Source organism: Aquarana catesbeiana, linkage group LG09 (assembly GCF_042186555.1).
Source record: "Aquarana catesbeiana isolate 2022-GZ linkage group LG09, ASM4218655v1, whole genome shotgun sequence".
Lineage (NCBI taxonomy): Eukaryota > Metazoa > Chordata > Amphibia > Anura > Ranidae > Aquarana > Aquarana catesbeiana.
The window spans coordinates 299,663,371-299,675,538 of record NC_133332.1 but is presented as its reverse complement, the minus strand read 5'-3'; the positions used below and the strand labels follow the sequence as shown (position 1 = coordinate 299,675,538).

Here is a 12,168-nt window from a genome sequence, read left to right as displayed (position 1 = left end):
GCAGTGTATGGTTAAAGATCAAGATCTGAAAATATTCATTTATTGGGTTTAGAAACACTTCTCTGTTCTTTGTAATGTATTGAAAGATTTGGGTAAAAAGAGAAAAAAACACATTTCAAAGATATATTAGAAGTGATAGGAATGAGATTAGCATCAAAAGGGTTAATTAACTGAGTACACCTACTAATTTCCTAACAAGACACATCCAATGAGATGAAATGAACCAATTATATTGGGCGTGTGCTATTATCAATGAAAAACTTTAACTGACAATTGCGCGGTCGTGCAACGTTGTATCCAAACAAAATTGATGTCCTTTTTCCCACAAATAGAGCTTTTTTTTGGTAGTATTTAATTGCCTCTGAGGTTTTTATTTTTTGCGCTATAAACAAAAAAAGAGTGACAATTTTGAAAAGAACGCATTATTTTTTACTTTTTGCTATAATAAATATCCCCCAAAAATATATAAAAAAAACATTTTTTTTCCTCAGTTTAGGCCGATATGTATTCTTCTACATATTTTTGGTATAAAAAAAAAATCGCAATAAGCGTATATTGATTGGTTTGTGCAAAAGTTATAGTGACTACAAAATAGGCGATAGATTTATAGCATTTTTATTATTATTTTTTTTTTACTAGTAATGGCGGTGATCTGCGATTTTTATCGTGACTGCGTCATTATGGCGGACACATCGGACAATTTTGACACATTTTTGGAACCATTGGCATTAATACAGCGATCCGTGCGATTAAAAATGCATTGATTACTGTAAAAATGTCACTGGCAGTGAAGGGGTTAACACTAAGGGGCGGTGAAGGGGTTAACTGTATTCCTGGGATGTGATTTTAACTGAAGGGGGAGGGATTAACCACAGGAAGTGACAGATCGTGGTTCCTAGGTAATAGGAACACACGATCTGTCTGTTCTGCCTGAACAGAAGGAAGTGTGTGTTTACAAACACTTGTCCCTGTTCTGTGTCTCCTGGTCATGCTCACTCGTGGCCGGCGGTCATCGTGACCGAGCATCAGCACCCCCGCTGTGCAGCCTGCCTGCTTTCCGGACCCCGCGAGATAACGTACAGTAATGTGATTTCGCGCAGGGGAGCCAGCCTGCTGCAGTAAAACTGCGGCGCCTAGTCCGGAAGCAGTTAATGAATGACTTTTCTGGCGCACCAATTAATGTATGAACTAGTGCAGTGCCTTCTTCTTAGTAAATCACCCCCCTTCTGTTTGTTAAACAACACAACCTCCTGGAAAAATGTATAAAGAGTAGTCCACTTTTATTGAGGAAAAAATACATTCCCTGGGTGATCTATGTACATTGCAATGATTCCAACAACCTTTGTTGCAAATTCCTACCTTTTGCCATTCTGAAGAAATAGCTGTTTGTTTCTCTGTGTCTAGGTGCAAAGTGGATATGAATCTGAGTGACTATAGTATATAATCAGTTGCTGCACCTGCAGGGTTCCAATATCTGCATTCCTTTAGATGTGATTTCCCTTTGGGAGTATCGCACCAAAAAAGACGTTTTTGTTGCAGGGGATGCCCAAAATCTGACTTGCATCTTAGTGTTCACTTATGGGAAAATTTGTAAACCAATCACACAAGCAGGAAATTACATTTCAGGGGCACGGAATTCTGTACACCAAATGTCTACAGGAGATCTCCAGGATGCCGTATTGCATTTTAAAAACAATCAATTACAATATGACTTGTGGAACAATTGTATATGCTATGTATTTTTCATTTGCTTTTTTCCCCCATGAACGTGCAGTTACCCGTTTAAAAAATGCTTACCTAGCACAAGGTGCAAATAAAAGCGCTGTGCTACAACCCACAGCAACCAATAAAAACCCAGCTGATCGGCGTACTCCAAGATGCTGAAAGATGTTTTCTGATTGGCTGTTTTGGGATACTCTACAGTGCTGCACTGTGCAATACATAAATCATCTAGATCAAATATAGCATGTGATTGAATAAAGAGGAAGTTTTAGCGAACAACCAGAAAAGTCATCAGACATCAGTATCCTTTAAATTTTTGTGTGCTTTTCCAACTACACCCTGCACAGAGAACACTCACGTGTCACCCCGTATCCGATCCCCACCCCTCCAAAAAACATGACACTCACTTTGACTCTTCCTCTTCTTTGGAGTTCTTCTTATTCTGGTACTTTTTTGAAAGATTCCTACAACAAAAAAACACAAAGGCGGCTATTGTTTAATATCATGAACTTTCATCTGTAAAAAGAAAATAATGATTTCAACATCTTACGGGTTTTCCACTTCTGCAAACACAAAACAAATGAATTTATCACAACACAGCAACCAAGAATCTAGCCACTTCAGCTCCAGGAGGTTCACCCCCATTCGTAACCAGACCATTTTTTGCAATACGGCAAAAAATAAAACTGTGTTATTTTAACTGACAATTGCGAAATACAATTTTTGTCCTTTTTTTTTTCCCCACAAACAGAGCTTTCTTTTTTGTGGTGTTTGATCATCTCTGCGTTTTTTATTTTTTGCGCTATAAACAAAAACAGACCGACAATTTTGAAAAAAAAATTTTTTTTTCTTTCTGCTGTAAAACAAATACAAGAATAAAAAAAAATCTAATTTCTTCATCAATTTATGCCAATATGTATTCTGCTACATATTTTTGGTAAAAAAAAATCCCAATAAGCGTATATTGATTGGTTTGCGCAAAAGTTATAGCATCTACATAGTTGCAGTATATCACAAAAGTGAGTACAACCCTCACATTTTTGTAAATATTTTATTCTATCTTTTCATGTGACAACACTGAAGAAATGACACTTTGCTACAATGTAAAGTAGTGAGTGTACAGTTTGTATAACAGTGTAAATTTGCTGTCCCCTCAAAATAACTCAACACACCGCCATTAATGTCTAAACCACTGGCAATAAAAGTGAGTACACCCCTAAGTGAAAATGTCCAAATTGGGCCCAATTAGCCATTTTCCCTCCCCAGTGTCATGTGACTTGTTAGTGTTACAAGGTCTCAGGTGTGAATAGGGAGCAGGTGTGCTAAATTTGGTGTTATTTCTCTCATACTGGTCAATGGACGTTCAACATGGCACCTCATGGCAAAGAACTCTCTGAGCATCAGAAAAAAAAAAGAATTGTTGCTCCACATAAAGATGGCCTAGGCTATAAGAAGATTGCCAAGACCATGAAATGGAGCTGCAGCATGGTGGCCAAGATCATACAGCGGTTTAACAGAACAGGTTCCACTCAGAACAGGCCTCGCCATGGTCAACCAAAGAAGTTGAGTGCATGTGCTCAGCATCATATCCAGAAGTTGTCTTTGGGAAATAGACGTATGAGTGCTGCCAGCATTGCTGCAGAGGTTGAAGGGGTGGGGGGTCAGCCTGTCAGTACTCAGACCGTACATCGCACACTGCATCAAATTGGTCTGCATGGCTGTCATCCCAGAAAGAAGCCTCTTCTAAAGATTATGCACAAGAAAGCCCGCAGTTTGCTAAAGACAAACAGACTAAGGATATGGATTACTAGAACCATGTCCTGTGGTCTGATGAGACCAAGATAAACTTATTTGGTTCAGATGGTGTCAAGCGTGTGTTGCGGCAACCAGGTGAGGAGTACAAAGTCAAGTGTGTCTTGCCTACAGTCAAGCATGGTGGTGGGAGTGTCATGGTCTGGCGCTGCGTGAGTGCTGCCGGCACTGGGGAGCTACAGATCATTGAGGGAATCATGAATGCCAACATGTACTATGACATACTGAAGCAGAGCATGATCCCCTCCCTTCGGAGACTGGGCCGCAGGGCAGTATTCCAACATAACGACCCCAAACACACCTCCAAGACGTCCACTGCTTTGCTAAAGAAACTGAGGGTAAAGGTGAATGAACTGGCCAAGCATGTCTCCAGACCTAAACCCTATTGAGCATCTGTGGGGTATCCTCAAACGGAAGGTGGAGGAGCGCAAGGTCTCTAACATCTACCAGCTCTGTGATGTCATCATGGAGGAGTGGAAGAGGACTCCAGTAGCAACCTGTGAAGCTCTGGTGAACTCAATACCCAAGAGGGTTAAGGCAGTGCTGGAAAATAATGGTGGCCACACAAAATATTGACACTTTGGGCCTAATTTGGACATTTTCACTTAGGGGTGTACTCACTTTTGTTGCCAGCGGTTTAGACATTAATGGCTGTGTGTTGAGTTATTTTGAGGGGACAACAAGTTTACACTGTTATACAAGCTGTACACTCACTACTTTACATTGTAGCAAAGTGTCATTTCTTCAGTGTTGTCACATGAAAAGATATAATAAAATATTTACAAAAATGTGAGGGGTGTACTCACTTTTGTGAGATACTGTAAATAGTAGGGGAGGTAGAAAAAAGACACAAATACATCAAGTCCAACCCATGTGTGTGATTTTATGTCAGTATTACATTGTATATCCCTGTATGTTGTGGTCATTCAAGTGCTTATCTAAGGGCACTTTCACACAGAGGCGCTGGGGAGTCAGCTGTAAAGCAGCGCTTTACCGTCGTTTTAGCAGCGCTTTACCGTCGTTTTAGCGGCACTTTTCGTCCGCTAGCGGGGAGCGTATAAACCCCGCTAGTGGCCGAAAAAGGGTTAAAATCGCTGCTGCCCATTGACTTCAACGGGCAAGGGCGCTTTAGGAGCGGTGTATACACCGCTCCTAAAGTGCCTCAAAGATGTTGCTTGTAGGACTTTTTTTAACGTCCCGCAAGCTCACTGCTCCAGTGTGTGAAAGCACTCGGGCTTTCACACTCGAGTGACAGGAGAGGCGCTTTACAGGCACTTTGCATGCATTATTTTTACTGCTATAGCGCCTGTAAAGCGACTCAGTGTGAAAGTAGCCTTATAGTTTTTTGAAATTATCGATGCACCCCGCTGAAACCACCGCCTGTGGAAGAGAATTCCACATCCTAACTGCTCTTACAGTAAAGAACCCTCTATGCAGTTTAAGAAGCTACAAACTATGAAATATTTTTACTTTTTTATTATTAAATTTTTTTTACTAGTAATGGCGGTGATCAGCGACTTATAGCGGGACTGCGATATTGCAGCAGACAAATCACACACATAATTGACAATTTTGACACTTTTTGGGGACCAGTGACACTAATACAATGATCACTGCTAAAAATATGCACTGTGACTGTACTAATGACACTGGCAGGGAAGAGGTTAACATAAGGGTGATCAAAGGGTTAAATTTGTGCCTAGGGTGGGCTTACTCTTTGTGGGGGGAGATGCTTTTCCTAGGGGAAGGCAAAGATGCTTTGCAAAAACACAGGATCAAAGCCTTCCCCACTGACAGAATAACAGAGGGCCTTGTTTACATAGGCAGGCTGCCGCTTTGCTTGTGTCCAGAACGATCGGGGGATCCCTTCGGACATCGAGTCCAGCTGATTGGCTTCCGCTGTGTCCAATCACAGTGGGAGCGGGTCACTGGCGGCGCATGCGCACCCCAGACCCGTAAATATCAGGTCACAAACTACGTACATGATCTGCCACAGTAAATGTACATGGGGCGGCCACTAAGTGGCTATAGAAGCCAGCTGTGGATCAGTTGCTTGTAACGGCCCCCACCGCTGCACCGATCACCCCAGACTGTCTCCTGTGTCCTCTGGTCCACCTCCATGCTGCTCCAGTTCCCCTCTGTGCTCCTCCTTGGTCCCCCTCGGTGTCCTCCTCTGTGCTGCTCCGGTCCCCCTCCGTGAACTCCTCCGCGCTGCTCCAGTCCCCCTCCGTGCTCATCCCCCAGTCCCCCTCGGTGTCCTCCCCTGTGCTGTTATGTTCCCCCTAGGTGCTCCTCCGGTCACCCTCTGTCCTCCTCCAGTCCCCCTTGTCCCGGATAATGTCATGATGGAGAGCAGAGGAAGGAGCCTGTAAATCTGTAATTTACCGGCTCCTTCCTTTTCTGAATGCACAGAGTCAGTGATCACTGACTGTCCATTCATAACTGAGCATTGTAAACTGTGTTCACGATGCTTCCGTTTGTGAATGAAGAGGAGCCTCTGTCTCCTGTCCATTCATCTTCAGTGCAGCTGAGGCTGCTTAGAAAGGGGCTGGGGAATCTGTCCTAAGTCCCCTTTTTGTGTCTCAAAGGGGAGATGTCAGGGATCTGTTTAGGCCCCTTATATCTCACCAAAGTCCCCCACCCCCACCCCCAACAGGGTTGATAAAAAATGTAAAAAAGGTAAAATTGTAATAAATAAATATTTAAAAGTAAAATTGTAAAGATAATAAAAAATGTAATTAAAAAACACCGACACCGCCCACTCCCCCCCCCTCCAAAAAAGAAAGCATTGTAAAAAATAAATAAATAATACAATAAATTGTAAAAAATAATAAAAAAAAAATAGTAAAAAATAAAATTTTAAAAAAATTAATTAAACAAAAATAAAAAACGACTGACACAGTCCACGCATCATCAGTGCTGCATATTAGTGCCACTGTCACATGACATTAAAAAAAGTATTGGTATCGGCGAGTACTTGAAAAAAAGTATTGGCACTTAAGAGGTATCAGTGCAACTCTAATTTATTTATTTCAGGTATTTATATAGCACTGACAATTTATTCAGTACTTTCACATATATGGTGTACATTCACATTAGTCTCTGCCCTCGGGGAGCTTACAATCTAAGGTCCCTAATGCCTAGTAACAAAACTAAGATAACAAAGTGTAGCGCTGAAAATAAAAGTGCTCAAATGCAACTCAAGCAAATATCAAGATTAACAATAACCCAGATGATGTCCTTTTAGAGACGAAACGCGTTGGGACGGTCTCCACTGCTGCCTATATTGTCATACAGCGCTGTGTTTACCTATACTCATGTGAGTGGTTTTTCATTTTTTAATAAATATACCTCTGTTTTACGGAATTACACTATGGTCTCTTTTCGTTTCCTTTCCAATACTCTCCACATGTCTATGGACCTTTGAGCTGTTGGTGTGCCTGTGGTGCCATTCCCCCATGATTCTACAAGGCTGCTATCCGCATACACCTGTCTGATGACCTCTACCTATGGTCCATCCATTTTATAACAAGCCTGTCTGACACACAGAGCGTACGCCCTAGTGTGTTCAAACGATCTGGTAAGCCTTCCCTTTATCCGGTGGTGGTTTTCTTCACGAATATATTCACTACCTGCAAGATTGGGTGCACTTGATTTGGAACAGATTTCGATTTAGCGTTATTTATGGACTTATTTCATTGACTGCATACACTTTTTATTCACATATCTTTTTATTACACATTTATTGTGCACAATGGTGCATATTCATAATTTATATATATTTATGTAAATTTATTTATGTGTCATAATTTTATTGTTAATCTTGATATTTGCTTGCGTTGCATTTGAGCACTTTTATTTTCAGCGCTACACTTTGTTATCTTAGTTTTGTATACCATTTATTCAATGTGGTGTGTTAGCTACTAAAAACACTGGGAGCAGCGCAAAAAAAAAAAAAATTTTTTGGTTTATTTAATGCCTAGTAACACACAATGAGAAAATTGGATGAAAAACACTGCTTTTAGAGCGATCGCCCGATAATCTGAATGTTAGTACACAGCGTTGAGGGTTTCACCAAAAGTTGTGCCACAACTCTGGACCTGTAGAGTGCTCTGCAGCTAACACAATACACAAAGGTCTGGAAAGGGCCACATTGCAGAGCCCAGTGCCCAAAGATCACATTCCAGCCTAGCCCCACGATCCTTAGTCCAGCAAAGTTGGGGTAAGGCTTCCACAACTGTTATTGATTAATACGCCAATCCAGATAGGAGCTGTGCAGAGACTAGCTGAAGCAGCATAATTGAAATCTTCATGGAAGACACCAAAGAAAAAATTATATTAATTATGGTGTATGAAAATTTTAACTGAAAAAGAAGGCTAGCAAATAATATAGTAAAAAAATATGTACGGTAATTTTTTTTCATAAGAGTCGAGGAATAACGTTTAACTTCCTAGGACACTAGCAAAAAAAAAAAACTGAGGCATGACAGTTGAGGGTATAGTCACATGGGGACTGGCCTAACCTTAATTATTTGCCAGTATCCCAAGCTCCTGAAGGGGGCAATTTCTCCAATTCCTGTGTCCCTCAATGGACATTAAAGAAAATAAGGGAGAGTGGGTGGAGTCATGCAAATCATTTCTTTTATGCCTCTGCCATGCAGTGACTTCTGTCTCGAACCCTGGCACCAAGTTCCATCCACTTACTGCCCCCATTCAATAAGTGGGTCCTCACCGTTTTTTTTTTTTTTTTTATGCCCCTGTTGCCAGATGTGCCATGCAGTGACTTTTGTCTCGAACCCTGGCACCAAGTTCCATCCACTTACTGCCCCCATTCAATAAGTGGGTCCTCACCGTTTTTTTTTTTTAATGCCCCTGTTAAAAGATGTGCCAGGCAGTGACTTTTGTCTTGAACCCTGGCTACAAGTTTCATCCATTTACTGCCCCCATTCAATAAGTGGGTCCTCATTGGTTTTCTTTTTTATGCACCTGTTGCCAGATGTGCCATGCAGTGACTTCTGTCTCGAACCCTGGCACCAAGTTCCATCCACTTACTACCCCCACTCAATAAGTGGGTCCAAATGGGCTAATAAAGTGTTGTCGTTGGTGGTTAGCTGGTAGTGCTTAGTGACATGGGTGTAGCTTAGACCACAATTTGGGGAGCTGGCTGCCTTTGGAAAAGCTGGTATAGAAAGATACATAGAAGAGGCATATCTGGTATATCCGCAATGTTTGCCATCATGCAGGACACTTGGAATAAAACCAACTTTAAGCAACACCTGCATTTACTGCAGTAATCTCTTATTTATGGCTCAACAGCAACCACTGCTAAGCTTGTCATGAAAGCATTTATTCTGGTTTCACAACAACCGCACTCAGGGTAAAAAACAAATTGACCTGAACATGTCAAGCCTTTTAAAAGAAAGCCGTCATGTCCACCTAGTACAAACAAAATGAAAATATGAGGAATTTCACGGTACAAAAGTCAAAAGTGAGAGAATTATAGTTCCATTTTGGTTGCGGGACAAGTGCGTATTAAGTTGCTGGACGGGTGCTTCCTTTCCTCCAATATTATTATGTAAACTTAACAAGAACTCTATATGATATAATTGAAGGTAAATTACATGCTTAAACATGCAGAGAATGTGTGCCCTCAGCACAGTAATCATATCCGTATGTTTCATATGTTTTACATTAGGAGAACTGACCCCCTACATATACGTTATGTAGATGATTTGCATTCTCTTACGGGCAGCTGTGAGAAAAGTAGACTGAGGCCTCAGATAGGCACATGGGGGTTTTATACAGAAGTGTAAGAAAAATATGTGCGCTGCATTAACAAAGGAATACTTCCCTAAAAAACACACAAAAAAAAACAGGTACGTCCAATTGATCTTAAAAACTGCCTTATTGTTACATAAAGGACAAAAATAAAATATTTATTAGGTATTTTATGCCTTAAACATATATTATTGAAAGTGGATCTGAGCCGTGCATCAGTCCCGCATGTACCCTCAGGTACGTGCATGAAGATCCATGTAGCCCTCCTCATTGATTAGAACAGGCTGGCTACCGGCAGGTAAACCCAACTCTCTGCATGGATATGTATTGGTCAATGCGTCCGTGCAAATGAGACCTATTTCCCCATCAGTCATCAGATCACCAATCATCAAAGGTGCAGGTGACATTAAGATCCCAAACAAACCTTGTTTAATGTGTTGGTGTGTCCTGAAACAGATAGAACGTGCTTCAATTTTTGGAAAGCACCGTGAATTTTATACTTGTTCACTTTAGAGCTTCTAAATATACGTGGCCTTAGAGAAGTATTAAAGCTGAATTCCAGGAATTCAGCCAGTTTGTAAAAATGCAGGCACACTATGTAAAAAGTGCAGATCCAAGGAGGTGCATGCCGTCTCCTAAACGTATCTCTAATTTTTATATCTAACAGATTTATGGCTCTGCTGGAGCAGTGACTGACACTCAGGAATGTGAGAGAGGAAAGAGAGGCATGCAGAGCAGCTTTGCCTGCTCCTCCCTACTGCTGCACATTCAGAGAAGCCTTTGTATTTTGTGAATGAGTTCACATAATGCAAAAGGCTTCTGTGATTGGACAGAAGGAGGGTAAGGGCAGGCATAGCAGCTGCACCGACTCTAATACTGAAGATGCTTAAACCTGAAGCATCAGCATTTGGCTACCGGAAATACAACCATCCTCAAAGAGTGGAATAAACCTGTCAGATGTAAATAATATAGATAAGCCCAGAAGATGTCATGCACCTCCTTGGACTTAGCTCATAATGTGCCTTCACTTTTTACAATGGAGCTGAATTCTTGAAATTCAGCTTTAAAAAAAAGGTTTTGAAAAAACTGCTGTATGATGGGGCAGGAGGGAGGGAACGGAGATGGTCATGCACAGAGATGGGCTTAAAGCGGAGTTCCACACAAAAGTGGAACTTCCGCTCATTTGTCTTCTCTCCCCCTCCGGTGCCACAATTGGCACCTTTCGGGAGGGAGGGGGGACACCGCGGAGCTCCCTCCTCCTCTCCCTGGCCCCGGGCCAGTAGGAGAGAGGAGCGGGGCCTCGTGCATGCGCAGTAGGGTTCCCGGTGTGAAGCCTTAAGGCTTCACTGCCGAGTACCCTTACCCGCAATGGCGGCGGCAGCACCAGACAGCTGATGGAAACATCAGCTGCGGTGCTGACATCACTGGACTCCAGGACAGGTAAGTGTCCTATTGTTAAACGCCAGCAGCTTCAGTATGTGTAGCTGCTGGCCTTTATTTTTTCTTTTGGATGGAACACCGCTTTAAGGAAGCAAAGTCCTGCTCCTCTACCAAGATGGACACCTCCACAGACAGACCCAGTAGGAGGGAGATATTTTGGATTTTTAAACTGGACACTTGTATACCTAGAGGTCTAAATTTTGAACAGGAGAATACCCATTATTATGAGTAATTTGCACTTTCATCTTTTCAAAGTCTCAATCCTTTCTCTTGTCATTCTTTCTCCATTTCACCATCTATTTTTTTTTATCTTTTTTATTTTTTCTCTCCTATGTATAACATTTTTTTTATATACCATACTTTTTGTGTTAATCATATCAAGGTAAGATTGATTTATGCATTTCTCATCATAAACATTGATTAATACATACAGTATAAACTGTTGTGCTCATAATGCTTTACATACCCTGGCAGAATTTATGACTTCTTGGCCATTTCTTTCACTCATGGTTAGTGTTTGGCTGAAGCCATTTATTATCAATCAACCGTGTTTACTCTTTTTAAATCATAATCACAACAGAAACTACTCAAATGACCCTGTTCAAAAGTTTACATACCCTGGTGATTTTTGCCTTATAACATGCTCACAAGTTGAAACAAAGGGGTTTGAATGGCTATTAGACCCCTTTCATACAGAAGCGCTTTACAGGCACTCTAGCGCTAAAAATAGAGCCTGCATAGCACCTCTCCTTTCACTCCAATATGTAAGCCCGAGGGCTTTCACACTGGAACGGTGCGCTGGCAGGATGCTCAAAAAAGTCCTGCAAGCAGCAACTTTGAGACGCTGCAGGAGAGGTGCATACACCACTCCTAAAGCGCCCCTGCCCATTGAAATTAATGGGCAGCACCGCCGAAGCGATGGCAAAGCGCCGCTGCAGTGACGCTTTGAACCCTTTTTCGGCTGTTAGCTGGGGTTCAAAGCGCCGACGTCCGCCCGCCCCAGTGTGAAAGTTCCCTTAAAGGTAATCTGTTTGCTTGTAATAAGTGTGTGTGTATAAAAGGTCAATGAGTTTCTGGACTTCTGACAGACCCTTGCATCTTTCATCCAGTTCTGCACTGACGTTTCTGGGTTCTGAGTCATGGGGAAAGCAAAAGAATTGTCAAAGGATCTGTGGGAAGAGGTAGTTGAACTGTATAAAACAGGAAAGGATATAAAAAGATATCCAAGGAATTGAGAATGCCAATCAGCAGTGTTCAAGCTCTAATCAAGAAGTAGAAAATGAGGGGTTCTGTTGAAACCAAACCACGGTCAGGTAGACTAACTAAAATTTCAGCCACAACTGCCAGGAAAATTGTTCGGGATGCAAAGAAACACCCACAAATAACTTCAGGTGAAATACAGGACTCTCTGAAAAC

The 12,168-nt window shown here is 41.7% G+C and overlaps 1 protein-coding gene across 1 annotated transcript in view; it reads right to left on the bottom strand.

The window, feature by feature from the left end:
• FNBP1 (formin binding protein 1) overlaps positions 1-12,168 on the bottom strand; it is a gene marked incomplete in the record, with an annotated part of 349,112 nt that overhangs the window by 235,379 nt on the left and 101,565 nt on the right. The window contains 1 exon segment of the mRNA XM_073600497.1: positions 2,130-2,186. Coding sequence (XP_073456598.1) covers positions 2,130-2,186 — 57 coding nt within the window.